Source organism: Taudactylus pleione, unplaced genomic scaffold (genome assembly GCF_031769625.1).
Source record: "Taudactylus pleione unplaced genomic scaffold, aTauple2 ptg000113l, whole genome shotgun sequence".
NCBI classification, from domain to species: Eukaryota; Metazoa; Chordata; class Amphibia; order Anura; family Myobatrachidae; genus Taudactylus; species Taudactylus pleione.
In genome coordinates, this window is record NW_028284515.1 from 10202888 (window position 1) to 10224999 (window position 22112).

Sequence of the window (22112 nt, forward strand, 5' to 3'; positions counted from 1 at the left end):
ATAGCTAGAACATGGATGGCCCCTGAAGGTCCAACGGTAAGACAATGGATAGCACTGGTAAATGAGACCTTGGCACATGAAAAATTTGTGTATATAGCTAGGAAGGCTGAAAAGAAATTTCATCTTATATGGGGTAGATGGTTGGAATCATCATATGTGCAGAGACTGGGAGAGACTAGACTTGCTGTGACGCAGATAACCACTGGGGATAGAGCTGTGTGTAATACTGAGATTCCTCGTACTTAATGTGATGTAGTCAAGGTGATATATATGTGAACAGGGATATATATCTGCATAAAGAAGTTGTGTAAATGCTTCATTCTCGCTAAACAATTTGTATCTAGAGTATATGTCCTGAACGAGAACCCGTAGTGTAATATATCCTGATTGATTTATACTATTGGATATAATCTATATAAATGACCACACATAGACTGTTTATTGTAATGTAAAACAATTTTTTAATTTTTTTATTTTTATTAATGTTTATGTTAATGTTTTTTCTTGAAAACAAATAAAAACTATTGAATTAAAAAAAAATTATAATAATAATAAGTATAGTGTTAAAATGGTAGAACCTAATAAGGTTCTACAGACAATAATTCAGTTTATAGCTCTTTTGAGATAGTGTGGTCTATTTACTAAGCAGTGTTAGGAGACAGAGTGAAAAGTGATAAGATGCCAGCCAATCAGCTCCTAACTGTCATTTTTCAAACACAGCCTGTGAGATGGCAGTTAGGAGCTGATTGGCTGGCACCTTAACACTTTTCACTCTGTCTCTTAACACTGCTTAGTAACTAGACCCCAATGTATCTTTAAGTCCTGTGAATGAAGGACTGCAGGGTTTCAAACTATCCCTATCTTACCCTACCGCCTTGCTTTTCACCAGTTCTCCGGCTGCTGTCACAGATGGTTAAGTGTGCAAGGAGTCCCGCGTTCGGGGGAAAAGCAAGGCGGTAGGGTAAGATAGGGATAGTTTAAAACCCTGCAGTTCTTTTTATTTATTATTTATTAACAGTTTCTTATATAGCGCAGCATATTCCGTTGCGCTTTACAATTGGAAACATTGATAGAACAAAACAGGGTAATAACAGACAGACATAGAGGTAAGAGGGCCCTGCTTGCAAGCTTACAATCTATAGGGAAATAGGCATTGATACACAAGGATAGGTGCTATATATTGCAATTTGGTCCGGCCAGAATGCAGAGTTTCTTGGTGGGCTGCATGATCCAGTCACACAGGAATGTCGGCAAAATGTCAGGAGTATGTGAAAGAAAGACAATATGTGAGGTTATGTGTGGACTGTGAGAGGGGATGTGATAAGACATGGAAGCTATGAAGGTTATGTGGTCGGTTCTGGAATCTGATAAGCTTGTCTGAAGAGGTGAGTTTTCAGGGAACGCTTGAAGGATTGAAGAGTAGAGGTAAGTCTTATTGTGTGTGGTAAGGCATTCCATAGAGTGGGTGCAGCCCGAAGAAAGTCCTGTAACCGTAAATGGGAGCAAGTAATGCGCGGGGATGAGAGACGCAGATCTTGTGCTGAGCGGAGAGGTCGGGTTGGGAGATATTTTGAGATGAGTGAAGAGATGTATGTTGGTGTAATTCGGTTAATGGCCTTATGTGTAAGTAACAGTATTTTGTATTGAATACGGTAGAAAACCGGCAACCAATGGAGGGACTGACAGAGCGGGGCAGCAGACGATGAACGTTTGGCAAGGAAGATAAGCCTTGCAGCTGCATTCATAATGGATTGTAATGGCAATAGCCTGTTTTTGGGAAGACCAGTAAGGAGCCTATTGCAATAGTCAATGCGGGAAATAATGAGTGCATAGATTAGAGTTTTTGCAGTGTCTTGTGTGAGATATGGTCGAATTTTGTATATGTTTTTTAGATGTATGTAACATGATTTTGAGACAGATTGAATGTGGGGAACACATTCAGAATCAAGGATGACACCAAGGCAGCGAGCTTGTGGGGTGGGGTGGATTGTTGAGTTATCAACAGTGATAAAGAGATCAGATTGGTAACTGTTATTGGCCGGTGGATATATAATTAATTCTGTTTTAGAAATATTACGTTTCAGGTAGCGAGATGACATCCAAGATGAAATGGCAGAAATACATTCAGTGACACGGACCAATACAGATAGTGATAAATCTGGAGAGGATAGGTAGATTTGAGTATCATCCGCATACAGATGGTACTGAAATCCAAAAGAGCGGATTAGTTTGCCAAGAGAGGTGGTATAGATTGAGAATAGCAAAGGACCTAAGACAGAGCCTTGCGGTACTCCAACTGATAGAGGTAGCGAAGAGGAGGCAGAATCAGAAAAACGAACAGAAAAAGAGCGATCAGATAGGTAGGAAGAGAACCAAGAAAGGGCTGTGTCCTTAAGACCTAGGGATTGTAATGTTTGTACGAGAAGAGAGTGGTCAACAGTGTCAAAAGCAGCAGAGAGATCTAGAAGAATTAGAAGTGAGTAATGGCCTTTAGCCTTGGCAGTGACCAAATCATTTACTACCTTAGTCAGTGCTGTCTCTGTGGAGTGCTGGGAACGGAAGCCAGACTGAAGTGGGTCCAATAAGTTGTGGGTGTTAAGAAAGTGTGTGAGGCGGGTGTAGACAAGTCTCTCCAGTAGCTTGGAGGGGCATGGGAGCTGGGAGATAGGACGGTAATTAGAGAGAGTGTTAGGGTCAGAATTTTGTTTTTTCAGAATGGGAGTAATCACTGCATGCTTGAACAGTGATGGAAAGATGCCAGTAGAAAGAGAGAGATTACAGATTTTAGTTAGGGTTGGGATGAGCACAGGAGACAGAGCTTTACTAATTTGTGAGGGTATAGGATCTAGAGGAGAGGTAATAGAGTAGGAGGATGAGAAGAGTGTAGATACTTCATCTTCATTTGTGGGGTCAAATGAAGAGAATGTGCCAGAGGGTTCAGGTAGGGAATTGAGTAGGTCAGTAGCTGAGGAGGACTTAAACACACATTGTCTCAAAAGAGCTAGAAACGGAATTATTGTCTGTAGAACCTTATTAGGTTCTACCGTTTTAACACTATACTTATTATTTTGTTTTATTTATTTATTCTCCGTTATTTATAATTTTTTATTTTATTTAATTTCATATATTTTCACTTGTTTAATGCTACTGCTATTTAGTTTACTTACATATAGTATTATTTTAGCGCTCTTTTTTCATTATTGATGTCTGCATACACCGAGATGTTTGTTAAATAGAGCTGCTCATTCCTTTAGGAAGCGCTGGGGTTTATTTCTTTTTGTTTATAAGTGGTTGAAGCACATGGCTTAGAGCTGGCCTATGTGCTGGTCATATGTTTAGTATTTGGCCTATTAGCGCTTAGGAGGTGTGTTTGGATTGGCTACTTATGCCTGTTGCTTTAAGGCTCTGGCCTCTTTGACTGGTGAAGCTTCCCCATCCTCCCTCGCCTTTTTGTGCTTGGTTTGTCTTTTAGGTGGTTTTGTTGAACTATTTATGTATGGAAAGAATGGCAGATCATCAGCGCAAGTTTACTGTTTTAGGATGCACTCTCCTTCATTGACTGGTTTTAGGCTGCACCAACCTTACGGGGCAGCAACACCATTCTACCAGGATTGGTTATTCAAGTGTGGAAAGGGGAGTTGGTGGTTTGTGTTGATAAGGGCACCCGGGGTGGTCACCATCTGCAGTGCTTATTTCTTATTACCTATTGGCTCATTGATGGGCTGCACTGATTTCTGCACATCCTTTCTTCACACCATACCATCTTATTATTCTGATCTATAAACAAATAGCTCATCCTTATCTGCCAATCACATCTCTGAGTCTTTATTATTATGTTAAGTCTTTGTTATGTGACACGCACATGGGACGCCCTTCAGCCGATAGGAGGCTTAATGGCTTCTAATGTAGAGCTATTCACTTTCTTATAGTATTTATTTTCATTTGTTGATTTGATGATCAGTATGTTCTGTTGAGAGATTATTTCCAAGTGTATAAATGTGTACATTATTTTTACATACATTTTTCTTTATGTTCTATAGCCGAGCAGGAGGGTACGCAGAAGAGAACCTTCGCAAACTGGATTAATTCCCAGTTGTCAAAGGTAAGAATCATGTGTAAAGACCAGAACAGACTTTCCAATCCATATGCTTTGGAATACACAATGGGCCAACACTGCCAGCTGAATTAAAACAATTATTTTCTTAGCCTTCCATAGAAGTCGCTCTATGCTACATTATTATTTTTTATATGTACAATAAGGACAGATTGACAAAGGAAAACAAATAGCATCTACAGGATAAGTAAATCGTTACATTTGGTATTAAAAACATTTGAGGTCACAACAAGGATTTGTTATATTATGTTTTCCAGCATCCTCAGCCTTCGGTGGTAAAGGACCTGTTTACTGATATCCAAGATGGACATATTCTTCTGGACTTACTTGAAGTTCTCTCCAATGAAGCCCTGGTAATTTATGAATTTATAACAGAAAACATATTTCCTGCTTGTGATGCGCTTTTGCAATTATTAAGTGAAATTATAATTCTCATGTAAATCTTGTGAAAGAGGTTAATTGAATAAGGCCATACTGTTGGATGGTATTCCAGCTGATACAGTATGACCATGCACTTCCCTACTACAATCTGTACATACCCTCTTCCTACATGCTGATCCAGCTTCGGAAACGTCAGTGTCCTCAATCCACCACAGTGTAGTTACAGGAGTCCCATGCTCCCTACTGACTGTGGAAGTCATTTACAAAGTGCACAGATGCACCCGGAAAATACATCGGCTCTTGGGAATTGAGGGCCTGATTCAGAGTTGGGAATAGAGAGAGATCTCTCTCAACTGATCATCTAGGTGAAACCATGTTGCACTGCAGGTGGGGCAGATTTAAAATGCACAGAGAGATTTAGATTTGGGAGGGACGTGTTGAAACTGATATCTAAAGTGCAGTGTAATAATAAAGCTGTACAGTATTTGTGAGCTACATGCAAAAGCAGCCAGTATTTACCCTAAATGCAAAAACATGTATGTATATACACCCCTTGCATTGTAACATGGTTTGCCCAAGGACACAGTTAAGTGCTATCTCTCTCTCTATTCCCAACTCTGAATCAGGCCCTGTGTCCGCAAAGTAGGATGACATCTTGATGTAGAGAAATCTTCAGTGGTGCACTACGTCACATTAAGGTCAATTCTCCAGCCCCTTTATTACATCACTTTTAATAAAATAAACTTTTAACTTTTTGCTCTACATACAGTATCGCTTATATTTCAAATGACCTATTAAGCAGAAGAATATGTATATGATGAGGCTTGATATTAGCCAACTAGTGCAAAATTGAAGACCTTTTACCGAGTGGAAATGGCTGTGCTCTCCCCACATGGGAAATAACACTGCTAAAAGTGTACCTCTCTACCTGTTTCTGTCATTACAATAATGGTTACTAAGACAAAACAAGAAAAAAAGGAAAAACTCTATTTGGTGAGCACTCTTGTTTTTAGAAAATATAAATAAATTAATACATAACTTTTATTGGAAAAACTGTTCAATAAAATATAATATATTATTACCGGCAGCTGTGTATAATAACACGATTCAAAATATGGTATGTCTCACATAAAGAGTATATGAAAAAATATGAATAACCAAAAAGTATAAAGACATAACAAAGGAGAGAGTTTATTCAAAATGAAAATAAAATAAAAGGTTATAAAGTCCTGATTGCTAATGCATCTAAGGCCAGATGCACAATAAATGTAGCTAAAATATCAAAAAAATATCACATGACACAATTAGAGATATATCGAAACATTATACTCTTTATGTGAGACATACCATATTTTGAATCGTGTTATTATACACAGCTGCCGGTAATAATATATTATATTTTATTGAACAGTTTTTCCAATAAAAGTTATGTATTAATTTATTTAGATTTTCTAAAAACAAGAGTGCTCACCAAATAGAGTTTTTCCTTTTTTTCTTGTTTTGTCTTTGTTGCCTAACTCTAGTGAGCACCACCACTATATTGTGTATCTTTTTCTGGTTTCAGATATTTATTGATAAGAATAGTGGTACTAATAATTATCTTGTCATATACAGTCAGTGCGACGATTTCCCATTTCCCTCTTCCCCATAGTTGTGTACACCTATTTTCTGAGTTTATACTCAGCTTTCACATTGTCAGCACGACCTATATATTACAACTTTATTTATTATTTGCTCTCTCATATATCAGAGGTTTATATTAATATTATTGTCTTTGGCAGCAAATTGATTTATCTATAGATATCATGGCTAATTTTAATCTGAAGGATGAGTTAGCTACTAAACGGAGAACTCCTGAGGATTTAGATAGTATTTTTTCATCTTCTGGTTTGGATGATATCCCGAACTCCAACTGGGAAGAAGATTTTTCCCAATTAAGATTTTTGCTACACAAACAATTACGAGTAAACTGGGATCTGACAACATTAGAAAATTATAAAAGACATAAGATTTCTCCAAGAGGTTTAAGACCGAAAGTTTTTCCTTCTTTCAGTCTTGCTACATCTAATTTACAGAAGGAATGGGAATCTTGCCTCTTGAAATGCTCACAGGATCTGATGACAATCCTTATCAAACATAACCTCTTAATATTAGAGGAATGTGATAAGGGCATAGAAAATCTAGGGAAAAAGCTCTCCCAGTGGGAACAAGATCATCAGTTCCAACAATGTTTTGATAAGAATAAGAAGGAGCTAGACAACTTTGAGAAAATCCTTATTGAACGTAAACGTCATAAATTTGTTCGGGATAAGAAAGATTTTGCACTAGGGAAAATCTTTAAATGGAATCAACCTACCAAACCATTATATAACAGACGGGATAATTACAACTATTCATCGTCAGAGGCAGAATCCTCAGGAACAGAGGAATACTCAGAAACACAGAGGGATTCCAGATTACTATCTCCCAACTCTATGGTTCCTTTTTTAGACAGTATGAAGGATCTCAAAGGCAGATATCAAACAGGAGGCCAACGAGGAGGGGGAGGAAGAAGAGGAAGGAATACACAGGATTGGGATACTCCTCTACCCTTAAGACAATCTACCAGGATCAACAGAAGGAGATGATAGATCCCCGATTTGATGAAGAGCTTCAAATCATTAATCTTTCAGAGCAGATTTTATCGATAGAACAGATTTCACTATTAAAGAAAGGTATGACTTTCTCACCAACTACAAGCTTCAATCGCTTTCTATGGGAAAAGGATTTAAACCTGTTTGGGAGGAAACTTCTTCTCAAAAAATTCTTTGCAAATCAAGAGAGAAATTTAGAATACTCTCATAACATCATCTCTCAGACCAATGAAGATATTCCACTTTCCAACCGGACACAGAAGTGTTCCAACCTCGATATAGAACAGGATACCCTGGCACTTGATATATTGGAAGAATTGGCAGAAGAATATGAACCTTCTTCTGGATCCAGTAGGGTCACTACTAGACCTACCTGCCAAAAGAAATCAACATTCTTTCCTCCAGCCAACACTTGTGCTCAAGTACAAGTGTTTATTGAGCTGGTTTCCAAAGATATGGACAAATTGCAAAATATTAGATCACAGACTCAAATCCAGACCTCCAACATCACCAAATTGGAGAGACAGGCCCTCAAAGAGATGCAGGAGTGAAACCATATTGTCATCAAGCCCTCTGATAAAGGGGGCAATATAGTTCTTTGGCCTAAAGAGATGTATGTAAAGGAGGTACTTAGGCAATGACTGGATACCTCATGTTACACATTACTCATGTTTAACCCAACAGAGAAATTCCATTCCCAATATAATAGAATGATTGAAGGAGCCTTTTCACAGGGCACAATCACCAAAATAGAATTTGATTTTTTACAGGTCAGTAGTCCCAAAGTTCCGACCTTCTATGCACTTCCGAAAGTGCATAAAGATGCAAAAAATCCACCGGGAAGACCGATAGTCTCTGGTATCGGAAGCCTTACGGAACAGAGCAGTAAGTTTGTGGATTTACATCTAAGAGATTATGTGCTTACTCTCCCATCATGCCTGAAAGATACGAGGGATGTCTTGCAGAAACTGCATGATGTTAGATTAGAGGATCATCATTTATTAATATCTATAGATGTGGAGGCATTATACACCTCAATCAGACATCATGATGGATTAAAAGCAGTAAGATATTTTTTACAAATGAAGGACACCAGTGATTTTAACAACTTTTTGATTGAACTACTGGACAAAAGTCCAGGAATGATGATGTTCGTCCATGTAAGATGACGTTTTGCCTCGTTCTGAGTTCCGTTTTTTTGGAGGGAAAAATCCGAACTCCACGTGCAAACTCGAACCTATCCGAGCCTGCACATCCCTAGACTGAATGAATACAACAGCTTCAGCCCATTTATTTAAAAATTTTTGAAAATTTGGGATTGTTACACCCGAACGGTAAGAATTGTATAGGGGTCTCTATTCCCATTTTATATTTTTTAATTCTTCACTCTATTTCCTTATCACATTGTAATTCTTCTAAATATTCATATGATATGAATATGTTTGTGTGCGCTTATATATATGTATGTACATTATTTAGATTTGATATTTTCAATATTCACCTCATATTTGTTGTGCACTCTTTATTTGTTTTTCACCTCCCTTTTGGTTTACATATGTGAACCTCATATCACAACATACACCCACACTTTTTCATTACATTTTTATTTTATTATTTTCATCACTATTATTAATTTATTTAATTTCTTTTTCATCTTTATTTATATTTTTTATTTTTATTTTTTCTATATGATTCACATTATAAACATTATATTATATTTATATTCACTATTTTGGTAACTTCGTGCATTTATTCTAAATTATTTTTAATAGTAAAACACATTGTTCATTTATTAATTTTTTCTTCCCAAACTTTTTTTCATGTATCATCACTTTATTTTTTCATTCATTCACAATCACCATTTATATATTATTTTTATTGTTTCACATCGAATATTTATTTGATTATCACCTTTTTTATAATTATTTAATAGTCCTTAATAGTAATTATGATAGTATACGATCACCGCCCCTTTTACGGTTTTACCATGCTATAAACAAGTGTATAACATTCACTAGCAAGTTATGCGGAAACCTGTTTAATACAGCACAAGACTGCACAACATCAGTATAATTGCACTTTGATTATACTGGAAAGATGCTTGCCTGCCCTCCCCCATCATAGCATTGAGCTATAGGAGGATCTCTGTATGTTTCTCCTTTAAATAGATTTGATGTGTCGGGACTTTGTTCAGCCATCTAAAGCTGTTACTATGTATTCAGCGTCTGATGATGACGCTGTCCTTAAACTCATGGCAGCAGTGACTAGTCACTGTATTATTTATGTATGTGGACCAAATATGGGGGTCACATATACAGCAAGAACTCTTGTACTCCTCCGGTCCCGATTTCACGAGGACACCTTCTAAGAGGTAACCCCCCCTTCTTTTAGTTTCATCATATATGTTTATGGAGTTAGTCACTATCAAATTTTCAGATTAGGATGGCTAAAAGCCTGCTAATTTTAGCACAGATTTTACAATTTCCAGTGTACTATAGCGGCAACATGAATGCTAGCAGGACATGTGACCAGTCCTTATTCCTATAAGGCTAAGTGAGAGGAGGACGTTTACATACCCCCCTTCATTGATATTCACAGGGAATCGACTGACCTGCTGTCCCATTACAATCAATGTGAGACATAGAGATAGGAGGATATTTACACACCCCCTTGACTGCTCCAGTACCCTCAGGATTCTTATTGGTTGTCTGTCCTGTCATTATGGACATAACGCATGGGGATTGGTCCCCTGTAGTACTTAGTCTAAGGCTACGGAGACCGGCTGTTGCAGCTGTCTCCTCCGTGAACAAGCCATTCGGCGAAACGCGCGTCGGCAGGACGGGTGTCTGTGTGTGCGCAGCACATGACACTCCAACTACCAGTTTGTACCCCTTGTATTTTCTTCACACTTTTTATTTTATTTTTCACTTGCTTGGTCAGTATCATTCACACCTGATTTTTTCCACACGGACTCATACGGGTTGTTGCTCTGTGACCTACCATAGTTATTTGGGTTTAAGCACCTATTGCTGATTACTTTAACCCTATATGTACAATAGCACTTAATTTATATTAAAGGATTTAATGGTCCTGATCTGATACTTATTTATAGTACTACACTTTTATATATATTGTGTAGGTGATTTATTGCAGATATTTTGTACAGGTTTTGATATGTGTTCATGTTTAAATCATTTTGTTTATATGGTGTAATTGTGTGTCTAATTGCATAGATATTACCATAAACGTACCGTTTAATGATATTACAATAAATTAATATATGTCTAGGGAACCCAGCATAATATTTTCAATTGGTTGCTTATGTATAAAGAGAGTAATTATTTATTACCTTGTATTAGCAACAATCAACTTGGAGGACACCTATACATATGCACATGTTATTGTTAGCCCTGTGGTAATTACTAATCAGCAGCTATCATTGTATATCTCTGCATTAATTTAATAGTTATTTAGCTACGCGACCCCCGGCTATATAACTCTCTTATATTTTTGTGTCCTTTCTATTAACTGATGACAATCTCAATTAGAGTAACTCTCTCATTGGGGCTCCAATGCTCTTTTGTAAGACCCCCAACAGCAGAAGCGAAATATTGAGAAAAGTTGCGGTTATTCTGTTGTTTCTAAGGGTCAAACCGTTTCCAGGTGATCTCTCACTCCCTACCGATGACTTGTGGTCAAATAGGGAGAAGTAGAATCTAGAGAAACGGCATCTTTACCTTGACTATTCTGATATTTCACATTAATGAGAGCACTATAGATACAAACTGGTATTTTTTCTAATGATGCCATAGAGGCAATATATATGTATTATTTTTATTCTTTATTTCGCCATTATCTTTGATGTTTCGATATATCTCTAATTGTGTCATGTGATATTTTTTTGATATTTTAGCTACATTTATTGTGCATCTGGCCTTGGATGCATTAGCAATCAGGACTTTATAACCTTTTATTTTATTTTCATTTTGAATAAACTCTCTCCTTTGTTATGTCTTTATACTTTTTGGTTATTCATATTTTTTCATATACTCTTTATGTGAGACATACCATATTTTGAATCGTGTTATTATACACAGCTGCAGGTAATAATATATTAACTTTTATTGTACAGTTTTTCCAATAAAAGTTATGTATTAATTTATTTATATTTTCTAAAAACAAGAGTGCTCACCAAATAGAGTTTTTCCTTTTTTTCTCGTTTTGTCTTTGTTGCCTAACTCTAGTGAGCACCACCACTATATTGTGTATCTTTTTCTGGTTTCAGATATTTATTGATAAGAATAGTGGTACTAATAATTATCTTGTCATATACAGTCAGTGCGACGATTTCCCATTTCCCTCTTCCCCATCGTTGTGTACAATAATGGTTACTACCCTCTTACACCCAGCTCTTCCCCTTTGCGTTTGCAAACAGCTGCTTCTCAGGAAATCTTGTTAACCTAGGATCTTCTAGGTGCTTCTTGCATCAAAGGTGTTTTTTTGCCATCAATTGGTCATTTTACACTTTGTTAGTGACCTACTATGACTGCCAGAGAATGCAAAACAAATCTAGATGTTCGGCAGCTCCTGATTGTTTGGTTATGGTGCTTTTCCAATCATGATCTTGCTGTCACTTTTAGCCTTGTCACATCTCCTTCCCTTCGAGCTCAATATTGGCTGTGAGTATGCCCAATGTTTAAATCTTTGCCCTTTAAACTATTGTTGCGTTACAAAAATTGGGGAGACTTGCCAGAATCGCAAGAAGTCTGCATTTTACAGGTGGATGCAGGATAGCCATCGGGCGCAAGTGTCCAATGGTTTTCCTCTGTCCATGTGTCTGGACCGATGGTTACCACACAGAGACACAGGGCCTGATTCAGCAAGGATCGCTGATGCGATCGCGGCAGCAAGCGCGTACTCAGTTCTGCTGCGAAATTCTGCAAATGACTGCGATCGCAATGTCGCAGCAGAACATAAAGACGCCCACTTCCCTTTTCTCACATCTGTAATACCTTGCAAGTCTATGTGAAAACATCGGCACCATCGAGTACCATCGGAGCCTCACGCACAATTAAGGCAGGTCAGACCTCACTCACAAACTGCTAAACTTCGTATCGGTATCTAGAGCTCAGGCTGCATATTCCGTCGCAGGGGCTTAATTATGCACACCCTTGTAATGGCGTTCAAACGCACTGGCGCGCCTGTGTTCGCTCGACCACCCACCGCCACCACCCACAAAGAGTACTTCCTGTCAATCACTCTGTGATGGGTCTGCATACAGACTGCGATCTCCCGATTACAGTGGATGCATACGCATGCGCAGATCATGAAAATCGGCCAAGTGCATGCGTCTTAGCACTTGCAATCCTTGCTGAATCAGGCCCACACATCGAAATTGCCTGGAGAGTCATGCAATTAGGTTGGCGTATTAAGGCTAGGTGTATGAGGACTTCTGTATGTACCGCTCGACAATATAATATATATATATATAATATATTTTGTGAAACAAATGTGTATAATGTCATTTTATGCTAACGGTATTATAATTTTTAGTAACGAACTTGAAATGTAGTTTTGAAAAAAAAAAGAAAAAGCCCTAATAAATTATTGTTTGCCTCATTTACAGCCGCGTGAGAAAGGGAAAAATATCTTCCAGTCTAGAAGTAACATAGAATCTGGTCTGGCCTTCCTACGGAAGAGATCGGTGAGTATTCCCCTTGTTGGGGATGGAATAATTAATGATGACTTTACTTTACTAATTTGCTCTGAACTAATAACTGGATTTTTTCTAGATCAAGCTCATAAATATTCATGTTGAAGACATCATTAGTGGGAAGCCGTCTATTGTGCTTGGCCTAATTTGGCAAATCATCCTGCATTTCCATGTAAGTATCTGTGAATTGTGTATGAAGCACTGGCATGAGATAATCATTTATTAAAAAGTCACGTAGTAATTTCATATTGTAGTAAGGCAGAGCAGTGTTATCATCATATCCAACTGGGTTAGCAAAAGTTATTTTTAGTCCTATTCTCACTTGTGTAATGATTGGTAAATAGGTTTACATGATTCTGTCTTTCTGCCATGCTTGGCAGAGGAGCTGACAATCCGTTTTATGGACAGATTGTTCTTATCTCTGATCACTGTTGATTGAAATATCTCAAGGTTGCCGAGCCTTTTAGACAGAGGTGGAGGTGAGTATATTCAGAACTGCAGAGTCCTCGACATCAACCCAGCAGCTATGCTGTAACCATTAGGATCTTACAGTCAGGGTAGGCAAGGGAGGCAGACCCTCCCCTGTCATACTCCAGAGATTTGATATAAATATGATTAGAATAATACAAAGAAGATATAACTTATAAACATTTTATTTGTTTATTGTAATCATTTTTATAGTTAACACTCACCAGTTTTGTGGAGCTCCCTGGGACTGCAGGGAGACTAGAGCTGACGCATCAACAGCTCAGCCTCACTTCTGTATAGTCAGACACTGCTTGCAGAGCTGGGGGAAGGGCCACACCACAGGCAGTAAATTGCATAGAAAGAGAGCTAATAGAGGCATGCCTCTCAGTATGGGGGGGGGGGGGCGTGCCTTGGGCCTTGGATGTGTCATGTGACCAGGAAGTGCACTGCAGTGTTTAGAGAGCAGAGCTCAGTCAGCAGCAGCAAGAGAAGACACAGTGATGCAGGTAGGAGAATCAATGGACACTGAAGCTTAGTGTAGTGAGGGGACAGAGAGTAGAGGGTGAGACCCATCTCCATGTGTGCTTCCCCAGCCATTGACCTCACCTCACGTCACTGCTTACATTGTGACATGAGCCGTGGTGACTGTTGCTGATTGTGTCTTTTACAAAGCTGCGAAAAACAACACAAATTCTGTTTTGTGACGTAATTTACCTAATTTCTTTATACCGGTAAACCATGCTTAGTGCATCAAGATGGTTGTGACTGCAGGGGTGCAAACATTTCTACCTTTGGGGAAAGCTGGCTGGATAGGGTCATTCATTGCTAAATGCAGGTTAGTTACAGTAAAGCCTCTAATACTGTGCCCAAATGCAAAGAGGAGATATAATGTTGAAGATTATATATTTAAATGAACTTCAGGGGGTGGAGAAAGCATATTTAAAAGGGTGTTCTCACTTTTATTGTATGGTTGCATTGCCCTCCCTCAAAACATCCTGATATTTCCATGTGCATATATGTGGCATATCTTAATAAAAATAATATTTTCTCAATTACCTTCTGCCATTCAACTAATAGAAGTGCTAGTAATTCTATGCTGAAAGATATACTCATCAGACAGACACTTCTTCCAGGCTGACAGCGAAAAGACAATCTAATCAAAACTCACAGCATTGAAAGGTTGTCAACACAACTAATTGGACAAACTATCGCAGTCATGCAGTTTTTCTGTTGGAATCACTATGAGTCAGGAGTGTCCATTGTTGCAATGGTATGGGGTATACCAATGTTAATTGAGGTGTGAGCTACTTTAGAAAAATGAAATCTCCTCAAGAGCTACTAAAATTGTAGAAAAAAAAATCTGGCTGTTTCAAAGAAATTAAAAATATTGTTGCAGTTTGTAAATAAAATTTAAACACAGGCACATTTCACATTGCTGGCTCCAAGGAGGTACGTGTGTTAGAGGAGAAAAAGGTTATAGGCAGGGCTGCTGTGTGATTTTACGACAGGGCAGTGTGGGAGTCACTCGCTCCGCCGTAGCGTAGACGCCGTGGGTGGAACCACGGGGAAGCAGCAATAACCTGACGTGCTTCCCTGTGGCTCCACCCATAGCGTCAATGCCACGGGGGAGCACACGTCAGAGGTCACTTCCTCCTAGTTCACTCGGCAGTACTGCAGCTAGGTGAGCTACCAAAATCAAAACAGGTTGAAGACCACTGCGGTAGACCCTCTGATTTTGGGTTTGAATGTCTCAAAAATGTACCCTCTGTGCCGATCACATGATTCTATGTTTTGCCAGGACCTGGGTCTTTCCCTGGATAGGGCTATACAGCTTTGTTGAGAACCATTGCATGACCATTCAACGCAAAACTGTCTGGGAGAAGTGTGTGTGACACAACTGTGGGCCGTATCCAATTAGGTGCGAAAAGTCGCATTTGGTGAAAAGCGTTCGCCGGTGTGAACTTTTCGGGCATATGTGTGTATCGCGTTATTCAATTGCCGGAGTGTTCACATGTGTGAAAACTCCATAGGCAGAAACTGGCGAAAAGTTTTCATCCATCTCAGAGCAGGTAATAAAATCTCTATTTGGGCTAAAAAATGTGGGGACTTGGATCACCCTAGAGACAGACTCTGGTCTGACGTCTGTCTATCTCTTCTCTTCAGCCAGGCTTAGGAGTGGGACCGTCACTGCTGCAGTAGCTTCTCTTGATGCCTGGATGATGTGTGCTGGGCTGTGGCAGCTAATGGAGGTGGAGCCATGAGTTGTCACTCATGACTCATCTCTGCAAAGGCCCACAGGAGGAGTGGCAATGGCTAGGCATTCGAGACATGCCCTCCTATGGCCATCTTACTGGTATCCAGAATGAGCTTCTGCACATGTGCAGAAGCTCATTCTGACCGCTGCACTGTCCGATCGGAGCTGAGCTCCAATTGTGGTAGCGCTAGGTGGGATGGCGACTGTCACCGTGCCCGGCTGGTGGTGCTGTCACTATGGCACAGCAGCAGAGCTGTGGGGTGCCCCTAAGGCATTCCAGATGCCCTATGCATTTGCCTAGAATGCCTATGCCTAGGGCCGGCTCTGCCCAAAATACTTTTATTAGGGCTATTAATACACTTCTGTATTGATTTCTTATGTCAGTTAGGCTTTTTATGGGGTACAGACTGATTTCCACAAAATGTGCTGTACTTTTTGCTAATCCAGAAAAAATTGGAGTAGATTGCGCTACTGTGACTAGATAATAACATGTGCTTGATTGATAATTAATAACACCTTAGCCTCTCTGAATCAAAAACAAACAACATTTATTAAACATACAATAAAAATTGAAAAGATAAAAATAGATAAAATGTATCTCTTAAATAAGAGTATAATTCAAAATATACAATTGTTGCAACAAGTCATATGGCCATGTAAAATAATATCCACTGGTAGATCTTTTACCCAATGCGGGATAATACTTATTGTAAGTTCAATTAACGGGTCAAAAGCTCACCATTTCTCATAAACACGTAGTGGGAGCAGTCTGCACAAGCTTGATGTATATACCCAGTAGGTAATTGTAATATACCGGGCTTGTGTAGTGAAGGTATAGTGGCGGCTGGAGTAAGGTTTATGTCCGTGCTGTACTGCAGTCCCGGATCGCTCCCCCGCTGAGCAGCAGGCGATGGGCTACACGCAGCCCTCAGCGTTGCCGGAGCCGTGAGTCGCCAGTTGATATAGGCCTACATGGCCATATGAGTTGTTGCAACAATTGTATATTTTGAATTATACTCTTATTTAAGAGATACATTTTATCTATTTTTATCTTTTCAATTTTTATTGTATGTTTAATAAATGTTGTTTGTTTTTGATTCAGAGAGGCTATGGTGTTATTAATTATCAATCAAGCACATGTTATTATCTAGTCACAGTAGCGCAAAATTTTTTTCTGGGTTGTGTTCTCTATTTGTGTCAGATTAGCAACTGACATTTAGATTTTGCAGCACTGTGTATCTGGCTATATATATATATTTTTTCTTATTCTACCTACATTGGTTCTTCAGCGCCGGGATCACTGGGGCCGTCTCTTTAATTGACCCCAGGTGACAGAGGTTGTTTTAGTACTTTTCGCTAATTTCGCCATGCGCAATTATCGCACATATGTGTTTGAATAGGGCGAAAAGCAGGAGTGTGCGTTGAGAAAGTACGAAAAGAGATCGCATCAAAACTGGCGAATGCGGCATTAACTTCGCCATGCGAACGCTTTTTGCCAAACGTGACTTTTCTCACCTGATGGAATACGGCCCTATGTGGGAGAAGTGTGTTTGACACAACTACCTGGGAGAAGTGTGTGTGACATCTGTCTGACGCAGCGGCGATGTCGGACGCAGTGCAGCGAGTTTTCTCTTCTGTGTATGCACAGTGTAAGTCGCACTGCGTAGGCGTTCAGATGCCATGTGCACAGAGTCGGATTGCAGTTGAGGCGCACGGGAGATGCACAGTCTCAGGAATGTTTTCAAAATATACTGGGTGTTCCCGGGCGGTAACATGGAGGTGGCTAAACGGACGCAGGGAGTGTCCGTTTCATGGGCGTGTTATGGGAGTGTCGCAGGCATGTTGCTGACAGTGGTTGCGTACAGAGGTGCCGAATCGTTGAGGAGGCCATATATAATCTTCATCTGCCATAGGGCTGGTGCAAGTTACCATGGTGATACCAATGGTGACGTCTGAAAATACACCATGCGGTATTTGAGCGTATAAAGAGGCTGAAGTGGGCGTCTCAGTCCTTGCACCAGCAGGCACATGGATGTACACCAGAGTAGAGCTTGTCGCAGTATTTGCATAACGTTGCAGGCGCAATACTGGTAAAAGTCGCAGACACGGAGCTGCAGCGTCCGGTTCAGAATCCAGCCCTATGTAGAGTTCCCCTTTATATTTTAGCGTGGAAAATACATCTGCCATTTGTTCAAACTGTTATGTTGTATTTTTTCAGAAAATCACCTACTGTTATCATTTGCCACCGGAGGGGCACATAGTATAAAAACGGTGAACCTGATCGAGCTTTCCCTATAGGCCCATCAGATTTTTTGTGATTCCCCCTCTGGCATTATTACACTATTAGAGTAGACATTCTCATATATGTTTATTTATACCTGTAACTGCTTTTGTGACAGATTGAAGGCCTGGCAAGCATTTTGGCTGCTGCAGATGACCAGCAACCAGTTGAGGGTGAGAAAGAAAATGGCGTCTCGCCAACAGCAAGTCCATCACCCAAGAGGAGCGCCAAGTCTAGATGGAAGAGCTCTGCAAAGAAAGTTATCCTCTTATGGGCGCAGGAACGGTGTGATCAGTATGTACTTGGTGTTCTTGTAGATTAACAATAAAACATTTGTATATGGCCATCAGAAAAATTTTTCCTTAATGAATGGGCGCAGGCACATTGGGATCTGCCATGATGACAAGTAAACGTTAGTGGAATAATTCGTCCAATGGCCAAATAATGAATTGAAACATGGAAACCTAATTTACTGAATTATCAAATAGCGACTTTCCACCCAAGTGTTTCTCGGATAATGAAATGTCATGCTAGCTATGTAATCTGGGAGACGTGTCTAGACTTTTTCTAGTAATGTTTAATGTCACTTTATTGTTTTTGTACAGAAGTGTTATGAGTTTTTCTACTTCAGGGTCCATAGGGGGTCCACAGGGTTGACCTTGGGGTATAGCTGGATCTGGATCCACGGGCACCACGCAGTTAAAGCTTTGCTGCTCCCAGGATGCACTTGGGTCCGTCCTCCTCTATACCCCGCCCCGGCCACAGGCACCTCAGTTTTAGTTGGTGCCCGGCCGGAGTCGGGTCACCCTGTCGCAGTGGGGCTGCAGGAGCAGCCCCTAAGCTTTATTTTAAAAGAGAAATTTTTTATTTTTTTCTTCTTTTTTTACACTGTTAGAGCGGCAGCATCAGACTGTCCTTTAGGACGTCCACACTGCCGCTCCTTCTCCCCGCTGGCGCCGCGACGCCAGTACAGCTCTGGGGATCGCGGCGGGACCCCAGAGCCTGTACTAGCCGGGCTCTGGGGACTCCCTTGACTGCTGCCGGACGCGACGGGGATCAGGTAAGCCGCGGGTCGCCGCGTGCGGCGGCCCGCGGATACTTCAATGCAGTCAGGAGCCTCCGGTCTCTGGGGACAGACCGGAGGCGCTAGCGGCGGCGGCGGGCTCCCCCTCAATTGAGGAATACCCCGCGTGTCCGCTAGACCACCAGGGTATCAGGGTGGTAGCGGGACCGGCAACCCGGGGGTTAATTGCTAGCCAGGGGAGGCAGCCTTCCCTGTCTAGCGGCTCCTCCCCTCAGCTCAGCGCGCCTTTCAACTAGGAGTCTGGCGTCGCTGAGCTGCTCTTATCTTACGGCCACTCCTCCTCTGAGGTCTCCGGCGGCCATCTTTACTGGCACATCGCAGACTCCCAGGCGGTATCAAGTGGACCGGTCCCCCTGTGTACCTCTCCCCTGCTAAAGGACAGTGTACACAGCGCTATAGCCCTCCCAGACACTGAATCTGGGCGGTTGATTGTAGCGGAAGGTGCAGTGAGTATAACTTTTCTGCATTGTATGTGACTATTGCTAGTGCTGCCTGTCTGTGACTTATTCTCCTTTACTGTCAGTTTATACCTATCCCTTTCCTTCTCCTACGGCCCGGCAGGTGTGTGGGGGAAGGGCGTTTTTCTGAGACCCTCACTTATATAAAACACGTATTTGTGGGGTCAGTCACATACTGTTGTGTGCTACACAGTACCATATCTGGGCTGTTGTGTCGCATACTGGTGAGTGCGTGGGTGTTAAAACCGTAATTCCTCTGGTGATACCTGTTTCTTGTGATTTACGGTATCATGTCTGATGAGGAGACTGAGCGCTCTGTGGCTCCTGTGCTATTTTCCTGCAGACGCTGTGCTGCTGGAGTTGATGGGGAGGACTTATCTCAGGATGGTCTGTGCGGGCGGTGCCAGCTGGTACCGGGCCCCTCCAACCCCCCTGTATCACAGGACCCTCCTTGGGCGATGTTTTCACAGGTGCTGGCGTCTATTGCGGACCGGTTATCGGTCCCATCAGCGGTCTCTTCTAGGGCGTTACCGCAGCCCACCATCCCCCATTCCCCGAGGGTTCCACAAATGTTGCGGTCTTCCCCCGGGGCCCAGACTGTGGGTCCTTACTCGGGACTGCCTGTGTATGTGCAGTCTTCCCCAGGGACGTGTCAGTCTGTAGGGCCTTTGCAGCCTCCGCCTTGGGTGGATGTTCTATCCAGCTCCGTACAGAGTCTGGCGGCTTCATCCTCGGCGTTTCAGTCCATGTTGCAAGGTGATGTGCCACCAAGGGTGTCTAAACGTCCGGTTGTGAGTTCACTAGCTGCGCAGTTGTCGGACTCGGAAGTGTCCTCAGATGATGGAGAAATCCATGAGGACTCTGACTCTGATGTCATGGGGCAGGAGGTGGAAGCTAAGTCCTCCATTAATGTTCCAGCCTTAGTTAGGGCGGTGCGGGCTATCCTACATGTTGAGGATGATGCGCCGGCTCCTAGGTCGAAGTTTCCTAATTTTAAAAAGGCCAAGGTGACCTCAACTGTGTTCCCCCTGTCTGATCAATTATCGGATCATATGGCGGCGGCCTGGCAATTACCTAGTAAGAGGTTCCATCCACAGAAGAGGTTGGCGGCGAACTATCCTTTTCCTGAAGCTCATTGCAGGAAATGGGAAACTCCGCCGGCGGTGGATTCCCACGTTACCCGCTTGATCAAAAGCGCGACGTTGCCATTGCCGTCTATCTCCTCTTTGAAGGATCCCACGGACAGGAAGGTGGAGACTTGTTTAAAGTCCATTTATTCTCTTTCCGGGGCGGTGGCTCGTTCGTCCATGGCTATCTCCTGGGTGGCTAAAGCCATTGAGGCATGGGCCAATGCCTTGGAGGATACCTTTCCTGATGAGGCTCCGGATATCCAGAGAGCGTTAGTGGGACAGATGCGGGATGCAGCTTCCTATATTGGGGAAGCGTCTTTGGATGCCAGCCTGCTCACTTCTAGGGTGTCGGCTGCAGCGGTATCTGCTCGGCGCTCCCTGTGGCTGAGGTCCTGGAGGGCTGATGCAGATTCAAAAAAGGGTCTGGAGGCCTTGCCTTTTAATGGTGATTTACTATTTGGTCCGGATTTGGACAGAATAGTGGATACTTTGGCTAAGTCCAAGTCGGCTTTTCTCCCTTCGGCCTCTGCGCCGGCTAAAGTGAGGAGCTCTGCCTTTCGGTCCTTTCGGGTTCAGGGTAAGGCCAAGGGCCAGTCCTTCCCGAGACATTCGGCGACCAAGGCCGCACCCAAGCCCAAGAAGCAAGCATGGAGTGCTCGACGCCCTTCTTCCAAGCAGGAGGATAAGCCTGCTGCCTGATGGGACGGGCCTCTCTCTGGGGGACCCCAGAGTGGGAGGCCGACTTCTCCAATTCGCCCAGTGTTGGCACAATACCACCACGGATGCCTGGGTTCGAGAAGTAGTCTCTCAGGGGTACGCCCTGTCTTTTCGGTTCAGGCCGCCCCACCAGTTTTTCTGTACGAGTCCTTCTCTGGACAAGACCAAAGCTGGTCAGATTCAGGTAGCTATAGAATCCTTGCTACAAGCAGGGGTCATTGTTCCCGTTCCGCAGTCTCAGCGCGGGATGGGGTACTATTCTACTCTGTTTCTGGTACAGAAACCCAATGGTTCTCATCGCCCTATCCTGAATTTTAAGTCTCTGAACAGATACCTCAGAGTTCCCAGGTTCAGGATGGAAACGTTACGTTCCATCATTCTGGCGATGGAACCCGGGGATTATATGGTCTCCCTCGATATCCAGGACGCCTATCTCCATGTGCCCATAGCACCGGCACATCAGCGGTATCTGAGGTTTGCTATCCTGAACCATCACTACCAATTTCGGGCGTTGCCTTTTGGCCTTTCCACGGCTCCGAGGGTGTTCACCAAGGTGATGGCGGTTATGGCTGCCCACCTTCGGGGTCAGGGTCTACGTCTGTTGCCGTACCTGGACGATCTTCTGCTGCTGGCGAGCTCCCCGGAGGTGCTTCTTCGACATCTCCACCTGACCATTGCTTGTCTTCAAGCACACGGGTGGTTGATAAACTGTAAGAAGTCCTCCCTGATTCCATCACAGCGGATGGTTCATTTGGGAGCCCTGCTGGATTCTCGTCAGCAGCGGATTTTCCTGACTCCAGAGAAGGTCTCCTCCCTGCAGCTGCGGATACACAGTTGCCTGAGCAGTTTCCGCCTGTCGGTCCATTCAGCTATGAGAGT

General features: G+C 42.1%; 1 protein-coding gene across 1 annotated transcript in view; it reads left to right on the forward strand.

Annotated features, from left to right (window-relative positions):
* SYNE2 (spectrin repeat containing nuclear envelope protein 2) overlaps positions 1 to 22112 on the forward strand; it is a 455935-nt gene that overhangs the window by 86743 nt on the left and 347080 nt on the right. Inside the window, exons 3-7 of the mRNA XM_088471237.1 lie at positions 4041 to 4102; positions 4372 to 4467; positions 12755 to 12832; positions 12921 to 13013; positions 17963 to 18138. Coding sequence (XP_088327363.1) covers positions 4041 to 4102; positions 4372 to 4467; positions 12755 to 12832; positions 12921 to 13013; positions 17963 to 18138 — 505 coding nt within the window. The remainder of the gene's footprint in view (positions 1 to 4040; positions 4103 to 4371; positions 4468 to 12754; positions 12833 to 12920; positions 13014 to 17962; positions 18139 to 22112) is intronic.